This window comes from Falco peregrinus, chromosome 6, assembly GCF_023634155.1.
Source record: "Falco peregrinus isolate bFalPer1 chromosome 6, bFalPer1.pri, whole genome shotgun sequence".
Classification (NCBI taxonomy): domain Eukaryota; kingdom Metazoa; phylum Chordata; class Aves; order Falconiformes; family Falconidae; genus Falco; species Falco peregrinus.
Window position 1 is genome coordinate 91932564 of NC_073726.1, and position 16390 is coordinate 91948953.

The 16390-nt window shown below is 46.4% G+C and overlaps 1 protein-coding gene across 3 annotated transcripts; it reads left to right on the forward strand.

Moving 5' to 3' along the window:
- Positions 1–323: 323 nt before the first annotated feature.
- HAO2 (hydroxyacid oxidase 2) lies at positions 324–10722 on the forward strand. 3 transcript variants are annotated; one of them, XM_013297920.3, is made up of 8 exons: positions 324–430; positions 2023–2176; positions 2934–3085; positions 3944–4227; positions 4597–4812; positions 6501–6659; positions 9082–9151; positions 10419–10722. In XM_013297920.3, the coding sequence occupies exons 2-8, from the start codon at positions 2046–2048 to the stop codon at positions 10472–10474; spliced, it is 1068 nt and encodes a 355-aa protein (XP_013153374.1). In that variant the 5' UTR covers positions 324–430; positions 2023–2045; the 3' UTR covers positions 10475–10722. The 3 variants fall into 3 exon arrangements, with proteins under 3 accessions (XP_013153374.1, XP_027640144.1, XP_027640145.1); XM_027784343.2 differs by lacking the exon at positions 9082–9151; XM_027784344.2 differs by lacking the exons at positions 9082–9151; positions 10419–10722 and adding an exon at positions 8879–9055.
- Positions 10723–16390: the final 5668 nt, after the last annotated feature.

Sequence of the window (16390 nt, forward strand, 5' to 3'; positions counted from 1 at the left end):
ATGATTCAAGGCTCCATAGCTGTGAGCTGTAAGAACTTATGTCGCAAATCGTCATTTTGATGGGATTTGTAGCTTATTCAGCAGCAATTTACCAACAGTTAGAGATTGCATCAAACCCCCCAAAATACTTTTGCTTCCCTAAACGGACATGCACCCTTCAGCCACAGCCGGAGAGCACAGCGCCAGCACCGTGCCCCAAGCAGCCGTGCTGCTGACAAGGGGATGCACATTTTTGGAAGCAGCTTTTAATCACTTGATAGCAAAACAGAGTTAGTGTTGTATAAACAGTACAAAGTTTGCTGCAGGATTGAGCTTTAATCTCTGGTGGTTGCTTATTGACCCCTGAAAACCCAGCAGCTGCTCAGTGACAAGCAGAAAAGCCCTCCTCTACGTGCTGTGGGCTCAAGGGAAAGGTCTCGCCCCCAAACAGGTAAGTCTGAGCTGAGATCTGAACTGGGAGGTGGTGAGGACTGGGCTGGGTTATTTAAAATTCCCATTTATTCTGCCATGAGAGGACTTGGGTTTATCTTTTTGTGCTTGCTGGCTTTGGCCTTTCTAATGGCTGGAAAAGCAGAAGTCGTGATACGTGGGTTACGGTGTATCGTGATGTGTGATAGATCAAGACTTGTGCTACCAGCACTTGGTGCCTGAGGCATATGGAGAGGACTCGGGGTACTGGTATCACCTGGTGCCTGTCAGAGGAGCCAGACCTGATGAAATCAGTCACATTTCTTCGTTACCTCCCAATGAGTCCCTCATCTTGGGCCCTTTCCTAGCAGAGAATGATGAGTCTTAATTTTCAAGTCTATGCAGAGGCACCTCTGTCAGTGAGACACGTCCCTGTCTGCAGTGAGACAGGTTGGCTCCGTGTATGTAACCTGGGTGTTTGTCTGTGCCAGGGGCACACGTCAGGCCCACGGGGCTGGTTTTGGTGAAGCTTGCAACCCTTGCTAATCTGCGGTCCTGAACACTAGGATATTTACTTCTTCCCATGCATTTTTAGAAAAATTAGACCAAACCACAGCTATTTTAAAACTTCATGCTTTCATATGCTTTGCAAAATGCCTGTTTTAATCAGCGCTGCAGAAGTAATTGCAGCAAATGATTTAGCAAATTGATTTTGTCTGTGTTTTGTACGTGTTTCCTCGCACAGGGGCACGGTTTGCTAAAACATCAATTTGCAGAGCTTTTGGTGCTGGCTAGTTCAAAAGCAGGAAAGGGCAGGCATTTGGTAGGCAGTATTTATGTCAGCTTGATTAGACATTTTGGTCGCACAGCGTCACTTCTCTTCCCTGAAAAACCGAGGGTCGTTCTTAGAATCACGTTTCATGTTGTGGAATTTTCTTTTTGCCAGTGTTTTCTCATCGTTTGTCCAAATTCTCTGTGCTCCTTTTTTAGTATGTATCGGTGCTCCAGCACGTCCTGCAAACCCCAGAAGATAGCTGTTAGAAAAGAGGAATGAGGATCTGTAGAAAATACTGTGTTTTTCCCCAGCACTGGCCTTGACAGTGACTTGCACTCAGAGTCTGGACATATTTTTATGATGCGTTCATGCTGGAGCAGGTTAGATGTAGATTCTGTATTAACTTGCTTCCAGATTCCACGAGCTCGATCCTAGTCACTGTGCCCCGTAACTAATTGCTCAGCAAACCATGTTCTGGGACAATCTTTGAGGAAAACAAATAAGCCAGCGAGTTTTAAGGTGGAATTTACAACAGAATTGCACAATTGGTGTGTCTTAAAATAGCAGGGGACCTAAAATGTCCTCTTTGGGCTTCTGTTTAAGGCAGGAGGAAGCGAGGCGCAGAGGTGCAAGCTTCTTCCTACTCTTACGGCTGCATCTGCACATTTTTCTCGTATGAGGGCAGAGGCTGAATAGCAAGATAAACTGAGAAAACCTCTCGGCAACTCCTCTAGAAGACAGATGGGTCCCAGGTTTGCATTAAATGACATTAGAGGCCCTGGAAGACAGAATGACAGTTCAGGGATCTAATTTCTGCTCCATGTTATTTTTTTCCCCAGGGTTCCCAGAGCCTCTCTTGGCAATGGCTATGGTGTGTCTGTCAGACTTTGAAGCTTACGCTAAAAAGTATTTACCCAAGATAGCTTGGGATTTTTTTGCAGCTGGAGCAGATGATTGTAGCACCCGAGATGAAAATATCCTGGCATATAAAAGGTAATGTGAGGAGGAAAGGAGGGGTGTTATACTGGAAGCTTTTAAATTATGGTTTTTGCAAGTGTTTGGACTTCACAAGCAAAGGTAGCTAACACTGCCTTTTCAAGCCAAGATACCTAACACTTGCCCTTTCAAGGTGGTCCCCAAGCAAAATGCACTTGAATTTTACATACCTGAATGACATATGCTTTATTCTCTGATATATATCCTGAATATGACAGATTGTACGAGGTGTAAGGGATGCTCAGGGTACAAGGGTATGGTATGGTGTGGTACAACAGAAAAGGGGATGAGTAACTAGAATAGAATGAGATGCAGTGAGGAGCATTTGGTGGACAGCAGGATGCCTGTGTGTAAGTAGGGCGGGATCCGAGGAACTCGCTGCCGAGAGTGGGGGCAGACAGTGTGCGCTGAGGGCAGATGTATGAAGGGTGGGGTGGAAGGCAGTGACCTGGGACTGGGCTGCAAGCAGAAGGAATCTGTGGGGTGGACACAGGGACAACAAAAGCAGAGGTGGGAAATGCAGAAATTATATACTATGGCCAGTAAGCAGGAGTACGGGGTTAATGAAAAGTGGAAGTGGCTGAACTGACCTCTAAAAGCAAACAGAAAGCCCAGAAATCGTTTCCTATATGCTGTTTTCTTTACTGGCTCAGATCCCTGCATTGCAATAGGTAAATGAAGTCCTGGTTTCCATGAAACCTTAGAAAAGCCACCGAACAGTTACTGTCCCGAAGGGTATTTACTTGCCTTACAGAATCCATTTCCGGCCCCGTATGCTGCGGGACGTATCCCTGATGGACATCAGGACCACGCTCCTGGGGACTGAAATCAGCTTTCCTGTAGGAATCGCCCCTACCGGCTTCCACCAGCTAGCATGGCCTGACGGAGAGAAAAGCACAGCCAGAGGTAGTCTGCTGCTTTGCTGCCACGTAGCCAGAAGGGGTTCGCGGAAAAGCCTCAGGAAGCTCTTAGGATGACCTGAAGTGTGACTGAGCAAAATCTTCAGGCTTGAAGGGGAAAACTCCTTTCCCACTTTCTGACACTCCTGCCTGTGGATGACCCATTGGGCCTGGTCATTGCATCATTTCTCCAGCTATCACTATTAAGTGATGTATTTTTTATATATATATATAAAATAACACTATTAAGACCCTGTGAAGGCTGCTGCAAACTAAGACAGAGGCAGTGGACACGTGTCTGGCACCACGAATACACAAAGTTCTCAGTCCTGGGGGCTGTAGATAGGACATACAGGTGGTGGATGGGACTCAGCCTGTAAATTCCTTGCTACTGGTTCAGAACAGTGTCTCCCTCAGAGAAAAGGATAACATATCCTCCCAAATCCTGTGCTGGGTTTGGAGAACTGACTGACTCAATTCAAAAGTTGGAGTCTTTTTTCCTGTCTGTGCTTCTGTGTACACTGAGCACGTTCAACAGTGCGTTCCTGCGAGGACAGTCATAAAGATAATATCCATTTAAAATAAATATCCTTTAAAAAAATTGCTGTAAAATGAAAGCACCACTTGGCAAATTCCCTCTCCCTTTCCTGCTTTCTCACCACGATCCAACAACAGTACACGGTAAACACAGCCATTTTTAATCCCAGGGGCGCACGTGCCAATTGGTACAGTGCTGTGTTTGGTTCAATACATGCAATGCAGGAGTTCAGGTGGTCTCTGCAAACAGGACATAATTTTGTACCCAATGTCTGGCAGGACAGTTCAAATGACTCTGCATCTGATTATTTTCCAATTCCTCTGGCAGCGGCCAAAGCAATGAACACCTGCTACATTGCCAGCACGTACTCCACCTGCACGCTGGAGGAGATCTCTGCCGCTGCTCCCGGTGGCCTCCACTGGTTCCAGCTCTACATCCACCGTGACAGGGCAGTTGCCCAGCGGCTGGTCCAACGGGCGGAGGCCTCGGGCTTCCAGGGCCTCGTCCTCACCGCAGATCTGCCCTACACGGGCAAAAGACGCGACGATGTCCGCAATGGTTTCCGCCTTCCTCCACACATGAAATTAAAGAACTTGGAAGGAGCTTTTGAGGTTTGTAAAATGAGCCCGTCCTTTCATTCCCTGCCCTGGCGTGCACCACATGAGACAAAACCCACTGGGTAACTGCTGCCTTGGCATCTGCTGTACCCGGGGCGTATCTTCTCCCCCTCTGGTTTTGCAGCATCCTGGCTTGACCTCCTGCCAGCCTGGGTTCTGGCTTCAAAATCCCAGTCCAGCTGCCTCAAAGACACTGGTTCCATTCCCATTGTAATTGTTCTCTTCCAGGGACACGTGCTTTCCAGAGCTGATGAACGTATCCATTAGCCAGTTTAATTAATCATTTCTAGGACAAGGAAAGACTTCAAGGGGCCTGCATATTGTTGCAGCTCAGATGAGGTTTTTTCCTGTCCTACGCTGCAGGGAGATGACCACTCTGAGTACGGCCTGCCACCCAACAGCCTGGACCCTTCGGTCACCTGGGACGATATCTACTGGCTGCGGAGCCTGACCCGCCTGCCCATCATCATCAAAGGCATCTTGACGAAAGAAGACGCCGAGCTGGCAGTGAGGCATGGCGTTAAGGCAATTGTTGTGTCCAACCATGGTGGAAGGCAGCTGGATGGAGTACCTGCCACTGTAAGTGAGAAAACAGACGCCCCACGAGCATTTATTGTGCCTGTGCCGAGCTGGGTGTTGCGGTGCTTGTTGTTGTGTACGTGCTTCTGGTGGACTCGTCGCGTGGCTGTGGCGGTGTGCACATGCACTTCAGCTTTGAACTGGTGAGCTGCGTGCCTTGGCATGGGCTACCCACCGGAGTATTTTCTTAGCTTCTGGGGAGGGTTCTGTATAAGCAGCATTGAACCCACATTACTGCAGAGGAACTACTGGCCTAAGACAGTGAAAGTTTTCTGCCTACGCCTTCATTAGCTGATGCAGTGCACACGTAGGCTTTGCGCACTGCAGCAAAAATAAATTGAAACTCTGGAACCAAAAATGTACAAACGAGAGCAGAATGTGTTCTCCTTGTTCACATCTGCCAGAACATGCACAAACAATGCAGCTCGATTTAGTGAGAGGTCCGCTTGCGTCTTTGCGGCTCAAGTCTAAATGGGAATTTATTGACTTTCATGAGCCAGAAAAAGGATAACTTATCTGGAGAAAAAATCCCCTGTTTTTAATCTGTACAAAGAAATTCTGGATTGTTTGGACATATGTGAGTTTCACTGGTTTAATTTGGCTCCTGTCAGTTTTTCCACTTGTTCTGATTTTACAGTGCTGTATTGCACAGTGTCTTAGGGGCTTTCTTTTCTCTGTTTTCCTCAAAACTAAAAATAGGTACCAGGGACTTCTATGCCAAGGCTGACAATAATGAATAAAAAAAAAATATTAATCTAAATGCTAATGCTAAGGATGTAATAATGGAAATGGCATCCATATTAAAATGCTCTTCTACCTTAAAAGTTTCTTTACGTACACAGACAAAGCAGCAGGTACTTCGTTCAGCTCTGCTTCTTCTTCCTAGCCTGAAACTTTTCAGTCTGAAATTCTGAAAAAGATTATGACCGGTTGGAAAAAAATCTACTTAGTAATCTTACTTACAGCTGCTTTACTTCCAAAAGATAAAAAGAAGGCAAAAGAGTGTAAGAGACTGCAGAAAAGAGGCCTTTGGGTCTGCTGTGAAGGGTCTAGTGCCGTGTCCTGCCCCGGGGACTGGAGCCAGTGTCTCGCGGTGCTGCCCTGCACCACCAGCCTGGCTCCGCACTGCGCCCGCAGGAGGGACTCAGGGAACTGGGAGAATGAGCCCAGAGTAAATGGTACCTTGACTGTAGTACATAGCAAATGAAATCCTTCACAGATGCTTCAGGGGGGTCATGGAGGCTTTTGACAGGTGGCCACCAGGATTAGGCTGGTACGTAAGTTCAGGCAATTTGGACAGTAGCAGGGGGAAGTTTGACGTCAGCCTTTTTTACAAACATTTCTCTCATTCACCACTGTCTTGAAAGTAAGATACAAACAACAGGTATTTCCACTGAAATTTATTTTCCAAATCTTTCGGAAACCGAGTGAAAATGTTACTTTTCTGTTTATCAGAAGTGCTAGCAAAGAATATCACTATAAGCAAAGCACTGAAAAATGGAATTAACTCTGGCAAACAGGCAGGGAGCCGCGCTCTGGTCTGCAGCTTTTGGTGCTGAGCTAGACGTGATGCGCTGTCACTTTTCACTTTGAGATGCTGTTAAAGCGTTGCATCCCTGTCTGTCTCTTTGGAGTGTCTCTTGGAATCGAAAGCTGACCTAAAGCTGAGATCGGCTTCTCCTTTGCAGATTGATGCTCTGGTTGAGGTTGTGGAGGCAGTACAAGGCAGAGCTGAAGTTTATTTAGACGGTGGGATACGGAAAGGAAGTGACGTGTTAAAAGCGCTGGCACTGGGGGCAAAATGCGTCTTTATTGGCAGACCGGCTCTGTGGGGTCTGGCTTACAAGGTGAGTAACAAGCTTTGAGTTTGCATGTGGACTTCTCATACTCTCCAACACTCTGTTGTTACTTAAAAGTCAATAGAGGCAGTTTTTACCAGTGAAGATTCTTAGCCATTTTTTTTTTTGTTCGTTGGTTTTGCTGAATTTTAAGTTGGAAACGCCCCAAACGGAATCAAAACTAGGTATTTTCTATGGTTTAAAAATACCACTGAATTTTATGATTTCGAATATTATTTTGAAGCTGATAACATGGTTTTGTGGGACCTGATTTCTTGGTGTTGCTGTTTGGTGCTAAAATACTGTAGGACTTGGGACCATCAGAGCTTTTGAAAATTGGCAGCGGGCTCATTTGCCGCAGAGTCTGATAATTTTATTTGCTGTTAGCTTACTGGGAAATAATATGTGGGTTTGATACAGCAGTTTCCTAGTGGTGTTATGAATTCTTCAGAAATACATGTAGGACTCCATCCCACCGATGTCTGAAATGTTTTGGACAAGACTGAGCTGAACCATGTCCCGCGGGTGCCGGAGTGTGCCACTGCTCTCTGTCCCACCTTCGCTGCTTCCCAACTGCCAGCCTATTCCTATGGTCCAGAGTCATGAATCAGGCCTCTGATGCAGAAGTTTACGTATTTAAAATCAAAATGTAATTATACCAGTTGTTTGCTTTGCTAAATTTTTGCTTTTTAGGCTCTGGACTGGCACTTTCAAACTTTTCTCTGGAAGAAAAAGTACTTTATGGGTTTTTTTGGTGTATTTTGGACAAATTGCAGTGAGAAATTTCTAAGGCTTTTTGAAATTACATCCCAGCTCTTTTTAGAGTATGGTCTTCTGGGGGCAGAGATGTCAAATGGACTTCTACATTCCCATTCTGAGCACTCCATACATTAGTGAGTGCTTCCACATACCTATATACCACCTCTCCAACACATAAATAAAATGAAACCGCAGCAGATGTAAACATTTTCAGTAGCAAGTAAATGTCTGTCAAAGCACTATCATTCTGTGTTGATAATATAAATAATCTAACAGAGACGTTTTGAGTACTGTATCAGTTTTGGGATATTTCTAATTTGCATAATTAGAATTAAACAAACCACTGTGGCGATACTGCTTGGTATGTATGTGGGTGCAGGGGCAGATGGCTACACCAGTATTTTCAAGTGTGCGAAGGGATTCTTAGGACTTCTGGCAGGGTTACTAAGGGAAAAAAGCTGTCCTGGAATGGAACCATGAGCAGTTGGACAGGTCAGTGTTCATAATGACCATGTCGATGTGACTGGAGGTTTGACTGGCTGCGCTGGCCACCCCACCAGGTGTTTCTCTTGGATTCTGCCCCCACCCCGCTTTATGCGGAAAGATACAGGTCCAGCACGAGACTGAAACTGGATAGGGAAATATTTAGGGTCTAGAAACGTTTCCTGCCTTTTAAATGGGACTCTCGCCCAGTGCTGTGATTGCTGGGGGTTCTGGCAGCTAGTCTTTCAGTGAGAAATCACCTGAACCTTCTGAGAACCTGGAAGAGCTGGCGGCACTGTTTCTGCCGCCAGTAAGCAGGACAAAGCGCCTAATGTGAGAGGGGGCTCACTGTGAGTGCCTGCATTTTTTCCTTGATGTAAATAGAAAGGAGATGGGATTTTCTGAGTTCATCTGTGCTTTGCTGTTATATTCCACAGAATATTCCTAAAGATGTATCTCAGTGGCATTACCCTAGAGCAGAGGAATAGAATAGAACAGAAAAGTACAGAATAGGGTAGGATAGAATAGAATAGGGTAGAAGAGAACAAAACAGAACAATAGAAGAATAGAACAGAACAGACTAGACTAGGGCAGGAAGAAGCACTGACACTGTCTGCACCCAAAGCTTTCTTTATTGTGAGAAATAAAAATAAAATTTAAGAGAAAAAAGAAAAAAAATCTTTCAATATTTTACAGTAAGATCAAAATCATATGTATTGGTTTTTGATTGGTTTTTGAGCTTCTTGGTGTAACTTGCTTGGAGGGAAACAGAGTGTACTATTTTTAAAGATTCGGCCTGGTATCTTAGTAAACTGAAGTTTTTAAAGCTGTACCATATATAAAACTCTTACTACTTCATAAAATACTGTCAGCATTACAAGGCTTGACATTTTAAAACAAGCCCATTGGTTAACTGAAAGCTAAGAAAAAAGCCAGCTAGAAAATGTCAGAAGTGAAAAACAGCTTTGTTTTCTTTCCCTGTTCAGATGTATCACAAAAGGAAAAGCATCTGAACTAATCTGTGATGAGCTGAGCACATCCATCACATCATTTTAATCATTCATCTGTATGAGAGACTGGAATTGGCACGGACGTAAGGGACTGTCCCAGCTCTCACAGTGCAAGCATCCTGCAGCGTTGCTCTGTGCCAGTGCTCCTTTTTCCCTGACTGCTTTCTTTGTTGGAGCAGGGTGAAGAAGGTCTTCAACATGTTTTGAGAATTTTGCAGGATGAGTTTCGTTTATCGATGGCCTTAGCTGGTAAGCGTTTTGCAGGTTGGTTGTAATTGGTGATACCGAGCTTTCTGCATGCAAGCCAGCTAAAATCAGAAGTCTGATGGATGGGTCACAAAAAGGCAATCCACGCAAGCTGTGCTGGTCCTCATTGCTGTATTTCAGGTGATTCTTTACATCCTGTGAAACCACTTGGCACTTCAGGCCCTATAGCAATGAAGCTTGCAAGGAGGGAGTAGGTTAAAGCAGCTTTTTGATGCAATTCAAGAGACACAAAACTGCTGAGCAGAACTTGGAATTTCTGTTCCACTGGGAATTGCAACATATGTTCTTCAGTATTTAATTTAACGTTTACCAGGGTGAAACGCAATCAATTTTTTTGTTGCGTGAAATGTTTGGGAAAAATGGATGCAGAATTTTTTTCTGGCTATTAGAGAATACAGTCTGTTGGTGCAGGTTCAATTCTCTGCATCCGTGTCTCCTCCAAGCTTTTCCTGTTGCTCCTCACCCTGCACCTCTCCCCTGAGCTCCCTCCTGTAGCTGTTGTGTTTGCCCCTTGCTGACCAGCAGTTTGCACAGCGCCGTGCAGTCCGGTTTCACACGCGAACAAGTACAACATGTGGATCCAGTGCCCAAGTATTCAGACATCAGCAAAGGGTCTTATACCACTTCAAATCATGGTTTAAAGATTTTCATGCTCCATGAAACCATGAACTCAAGTAGTTCACGACTAGCAATGCTGACTAGGAGAGTGAAACTGAAATCCCGTTGGGCATTTCTTAATAGGTTTTTTGGGTTACTTTTTCAACTAGTAAAGATTCCTACAAGTTTTTGTTTGTTTTTTTTTTTTTCTAGGAGGCTGTCACACTTCTTTACATGCAAAAGGGCACTGAACTTGGCAAGAGTTGTAGGTTGGGACCTTTCTGGCAGAGCTGTGAAATTCCACCCAGATTTGCCTGAATGATAACAGCAATACAAATCTCTACCTCTACTCAACACACAGCAATCCCTGTGTCTTTTCTGTCTGCCTTTCGCTTCTGGCTGGACCAGATGGTGCCCTGCTCAGCTTCTTATCAGGATCCTTTGTATTTTCATGTTTCTAACTCTTGTTGTGCGTGCAGCCTGGTGCCTAACCTCAAGGCTGAAGGTGCCATTGAGGAGCAGGGCTGTTGAAGCACCAACCCATCCCCGCATGGCTCATACCAGAGTAGACCGTGATTCAGAGAGGGCTTCCAAGTTTTATCCACAGACCTTTCCCTTTCACCAACACATTTCATTTCTCTATTTTTTCCAGGCTGTGCCAGCATCTCAGAGATTGGCCGACACCTAGTTCAGTTCGCAAAGCTGTGAGCAGCCCCCTGCGATGCCCACTGAACAAAGGCAGCTCGCTCGGAGGTCCCAGCCAGACCCAAGAGAGAAAAAGGAGGGGCAGATGTTGAATGTGCAATATGTGTCTGATAAGGCCTTCAGGGAACTTCTGAGGAGATTAGGAAGGGCTCCGTTTTAGCAAAGGATGTTCTCTGCTTTTATTGAGACCAATGAGTTCTTTAAGACTTTGGGTAATTGTTACTTGCTTAAATACATTTGCTTTAAACTGGTGTTCTGTGGCATTACTTGTGCTGGGCCTTACTCTGAAGCTCTGTTACACTGGAGAGTCAGACATGGAAAACTACATCCCTTGCTTCTCCCACTTGGTTGCTCTGCCAAGTCTGAGTGCAACTCAATCTACGCATCTTTCCTGCTGCAGGGCAGCAAGTGTGGTGCTGGTACCCTGCACGGCTTGGGCTTCCCTGGATGTAGTCGTAGCAGATACAGAAACAAGATGCAGCAGCTCACAAGCACCCAGCTACCCTTTGGAGGTGGGGGCAGTTCTTGCCCACTGCTTCTAAATGCAGAGCGATGAAATCACTAGCAACCAAAGCAACACCCTGCGTTCCTTGCTGAGAGTGCCTCCCTCTTCACTACATGGTTAATGTGCAAGGCAAACTCATCCGAGCAGCGGTCAGGACTATGTGTTCTCTGAGCACATCACAGGTTTGTGGCACTGTGTAAATAACTCACTGGGTGCCCCGGTCTCTGCCAGAGCTGAGCACCGTCAGCGCAGGCTGGTGGAGTGGGCAGGAGCTGCCAGCACCACGTGGCCTTTGCTCTTGGAAGATGGTGCAGAGGCAGTGGTGTGCCTGCTGTCAGCGTAGAGCAGCAGAAACTTGTGCTCTCTACAGTGACAGAAACATGTGCTTATCCCTTCCCTGTCCAAGTGTCTTCCAAAGACATGGGTCTTGCATCCCCATGAGGAAGAACACCTGTGGCTATGCTACCCACCTGCTGTCACCTGCTGGTGATGGCTCCTTCACAAGAACTAGGAGCTCACATGCTCTTTTTCCTTCCCTCCTTCCCCTCCTTCCATTCCTTCCCTCTAGTTCTCTTTCACCTGGATGATTCCATCTCTGTAGCACTCCTTAGAGCACACTCTTCAGCTACACCACCTAGTCTTCCTCCTCCTTCGTTCCATATGCTTGCATCATCTCACTGTCCCTCCGCAGCACCCCTTCCTTACTATTCCTCTTCAGGACAATTTCAGTCCTCACTGAGGCTACTCACAGGCCCTTGGTGGGAATGCCGGCGCTGCTGTCTGGCTGCCCGGGCGCCGCGCAGGAGCCTGGCTGAGCTGGGGCAGCTGCTGGGGAGCATGGACACGGCACAGGGTCCTGCAGCCAGCGTGTGAGGCTCTTGTTGTGTTATTTGGAGCTGACATCCCTTGGGGTCTGTCTGTGTCAGGCTGCAGCACGAGTATTTACTCTGAACTATTGTCACTAGGAGGAGTTTAATAACACTTGGTTTTTTAATCTTTATATAATGCTGCCCAAGTAAAGGTGTAAACAGAATTTTTCTTTTTAAAATGGCTAAAACTGTGGCTAAAATGGCTAAAGCCCTGTGTACACATTTGGTCTTTGTTATAAACGTGGTGTGTAAATCAGTGGGGAACTGGGCCAGAGTAACTAGAAATAAGCTGAATCGCCATAAAGAGTTTAACTGATTTAACTACTCGTGCTTAATCAGGTCTTTTAAATGAGGCTAGGCAAACTGGAACTGTACATACATGAAAACTGCAAATGTGCCTCATCTTTAAAAGTGCAACATGATCTTAAAGTTATCTGGTAAGGCACCTGACCTTGTTTTCCTGTAAATAATTTTTAAGGCCAGACCCACTGGTGCAGCTGCTGCTGTTGTGGTGCTCTATGGCTGCGCAAAATGACTGAGAGATGTGGGCAGCAAGGGGATGCCACATGTTGCTTTGTGCCAAAGAAGTACCAGCCTGCTGGGCACCTCCTCTGCTCAGGGCACCTCCCATCTTCCCATGCACATGAAGCCCCCTTTCTTGGCAGAAGGCAACCTGGGCGGTGGTCTCCTGCAAACTGCCCTGGGTTCCAGGCGTGGGCATCCCCAGTTGGGACCGACCTCAGCTCCCCGTGGAGCTCTTGGTAAAAGCACCAAAAATAAGGGGTGGGGAAGAGTGCTGCTCTGTTGGCTAGTGGTCGAGGTTGTCCTGTGTGTGATGGTGAAGGTGGGGATGCAAGGTCATCACTTTATCCAGTAGTTACTTGGAGGAAGATGCCACAGGAGCCACTGGTGCACAGGTCCACATGGTTACCTAACCCTGGAGTGCTGTGTGGCCAAGTTTCAACAAGAAAGTGCCAGCTCTCCTCCCGTGAAACTGCCTGTGAGCTTCTCCGGTCGAGGGTCTCTCCTGGCAGAGAAGAGGAGCTGCTTTTTCTGCAGAGAAGGTGGCACGTCTGCTCCCCCAGTTCCCTCTGAGAACTTTGCCCACTGGTTCCTGGTGCACAAGGGAAAGCAGGGGCAGCAGCAGCACCTCCTTTTGCATGTATCTTAGAAGAACCAGATGAGGCTCATTAGGTCCTAAACTTGCTAGAAGAGTGTCTTCCAGCTTATGCAGACGTCAGTGGCTGAGGAGGCCTGCTGGCAGACCTGAGACATCTGGCTGAGCTCTGGGGAGGAGCAGGATTTCCAGCAGGCTTCATCTTGGTGACTTGCGTCTAAGCACCTGGGGGTTTTTTTAGATCTCTTTCTGGATGATCTAGAAGACCTAAACATGGGCATGTGAAGTGTGAGAGTAAGCAGGTGCCTGACTTTAGTTGCTGTCTTCTGGAGCTGATGCTGTGAAATGGGAAAGCGGTGAGAGGCTGGGACAACTGCATTTGAGCTCTGTTTCCATGAAAATGAGCTCCTCTGTCTCCGTGGCAGATGGCCATCAAGGCCTTCGCTCCTTATTCTACACTTCCATTCACTGAAAGAAATCCCTTTCGTCTGGAGAAATCCAGGTACTGAAAAAATCACCCATTTCTCACCTGCATTTCCCTTAGCTACCTTTCACTCGCAGTCAGACTCCGTCAATGCTCCGTGGCATGGCTGGTCTGCTCGCGCTGCTCCTTGCAGCAGTCTGCGCTGCTTGGGCAGAGGCTCTGCTCAGCGCCCCTCTGCTGAGGCAGAAACCCCTCTCATTTTAGGCTGCAGAATCTCGGCTTTCATTTAAAACCAACAGAACAAGATGCTGGAAAGGATATGGCTGTTACAATTGTGAAGGAAATCTTTTCCAAGGAGGAAAGCCACCTTAAGAAACTCAGAGAGATCTGCTGGAGCTGAAACAACTGTGATGGCAACTGTCTGCACTGCTGAGCTGGGTTGTGGTGGCTTCAGTTACACCATTGCTGAGAACCATAGGACTGAAATCTGTTTTGAAGGAAAAGCAATGCCACATCCTGAAAATCAGCCCAGTGGTTTATTTCGTGATCACCTTTTCTGTTTTTACTGAAGCTGGGGGTGGAGGGTGGGAGGGCAGGTGGAGCTGAAGGACTTGTGAACCCTACTAAAGGTAGCCAGACAAATAGCAGCCTTTGATCGAGCTGTTCCATAGGTTTGTTGTATTGAAATAGCATAAACGTTTTAAACCAAAAATGTTTGCAGAGGCCACTAATTTGCAACGCTTGTGATCTGGATGTCTAGTGGAGTACATCTGGAGCCAGATTTTGAGAGGCATGGAGCATTTGTGAGTGAAATGAAGATCAGCAGGGGTCCAGGACTGCAAGCATCTGGAATGAGCAGCGTCACAGAGCTGAAGTATCTTGTTCTCCAGTCCTGTCTCTAGCTTTTGGCTCTTTGCAGCCAGACAATTTTTCTATCTGATTTTTCAAACTATACAATGACAGAGAACGTCCTCCTAGCTCCTTCCTCTCTTTCAGATCAACAGGTATTCCAAAACAGAGGCAATGTCCGTGCACTTGGATAGTCCTGCATGCCCCCAGGAGTAAGAGGAAGGGAAGAGTCGCGGGTCAGGTTTGTGCAAGGATCATGCCACAGGGATCAGTACCAAAGGGGAACCGCTACAGAATTGGGCATGTGCATCCTGGGGAGAGGGTAGCGAGTGGTAAGGCCGCTCCTTAGCTGCGGTTTCACTGGCAAGGCCCTGCCTGTGGCACAGTACCACTTGTGGGGCACAGGGCCAGCTCCTAGCGGGACAGACCCCCCTGCCTTGCAGCTGCCCTGGTGCCCACTTCCCTGGCGCGCACGGGAGGACCGTGCTACCAAGAAGCAACCTTCTGCATAAGCCCGACTTTGAATTAGCGTTAAGGAGGCAGAAGAGAGGAGACAGCACTGTTAGCTCACTCTGTTTAGACCTGAGTCTCTTGCAGAGATAACAGTGTCTGCAGTGATTTTTCAGAGACCTTCACATGCAGCCCTTTCCCTCTGTTCCAGTAACAATAAACCTTGCCAGCAGACTGACAACTCAGCAGATAAGACTCAGGAATTACACCACGTCACACATTTTGATGGACTTCAAGGATGGGCAACAAGAGACTGATTTAGGAAAAAGGTTTCTGGAGTCTGCTCTGTTGCCCAGACTTGATGAGAACTGAAGCAGGGAAAAGCAAAGGCATTCTCATTATTTTAACTGGACCTTTTGCTGTCTAAACATAGATTGTGACCAAAATCATCACCAAAAACCCACAAAAATATCTATGTGCTTCTCATGTGAAAAAATTAAGGTGTTCCTTGGCATCATAATGCCTGTATAAGCTCAAAATGCCTAGATGCTGGCAGCTCTGGGAAAGAGCTACTTTGAGATGTAGATTTACTCAAGGAAAGCTTCTGTCTTCAAGAGCAGGAGGCACTTTGCCTCCTCTCTTTTGTGGTTACACATTGACAAGAAGCAACAAGACTTAAGTAAGTAACTTTTGGACAGCTATGCTGAGTCGAACGCTGAGTAAACACAACTTCTCATACAGTTTTAAGACACTTGAAGCAAGGTGTGAAGATTACCACCTTAAGAGGCTTCAGTGTTTCTGTGCATTCAAACCAGACAAAGAAAACTGTTTCATTAGTACCAAAATTCTCCCCTTAGAAGGGAGAAAGTGGTTGTGAACTTTTCTTAACATCTCTTACAGGGTGTGTTCAGCCTGGGATGGCTGAAGGAACGGGAGGGGGGATTACATCGCTCTTCTGCGAAACCTGGTCATTCTAAAGGGCAAGCTTGGTGCAGGAGAGTGTTTTCTACCCTAAGAGGTGATGTTGTCTGTTTTTATAATGCCTCTTTAAGGCATTTTATTTCCTTTCTAACAGTAAAAATGAAACATGATTTCAGAGAACACTTGTTGCAGCAGCAGGCTTTGGTTAGTTATTTCTCCTTGCAAAATGCAGGCACCGCACAAAATTAATTTGCAACAGCTTCTGATAAGAACATACAGCATCAAGGTCCTGCCTGAGAGAAGCCAAGGAAAGACATACTGATAACAATTTTTTTAAAGTTTTGTTGGGGTCAGGGAAGGATTTTCAAGGACGCTGTAACAGAAACAAGTTGCCAAACACTGTCATCTGGGTCAGCTAGAAACTTTTCTCCTCCAACAGAAAAGTTTTTTTCTTTCCTACCGTCACTTTCAGGCCCAGTTTTGCTCTAAAAAAGTAACAGTACGAGGGTGCTGCTTCTGTAGCTTTTCTCCAGGGCTCTCTTTAATGAATGAACAAAATTAATGTCAGAATAAAAAGGGGAGTTCAGGGGTTGGTCGCATCAATGCAAGTTTTAGAGGGCTGTGCCTCCAGTCACAGTGATCCCCTTCCCAGTGATTTCAGCCTAATTAGTTGTGCTGCTGGGCTTCTTTGTAACTTCCTTCTTGCTCAAGGCAGCTACCTATTTATAATCTTGCTTCAGCAGGGATGTCTGCTTAGTCCTGTGTGCGAGAGAAAGCACAGCTC

Excerpts from the sequence above, each read along its gene's own strand:
- HAO2 (XM_013297920.3), top strand. The coding sequence starts at position 2,046 with ATGGCTATGGTGTGTCTGTCAGACTTTGAAGCTTACGCTAAAAAGTAT. Across the intron at positions 3,086-3,943 it reads AGAGAAAAGCACAGCCAGAG|CGGCCAAAGCAATGAACACC; the intron begins GTAGTCTGCTGC and ends TTCCTCTGGCAG. Across the intron at positions 4,228-4,596 it reads ACTTGGAAGGAGCTTTTGAG|GGAGATGACCACTCTGAGTA; the intron begins GTTTGTAAAATG and ends CCTACGCTGCAG.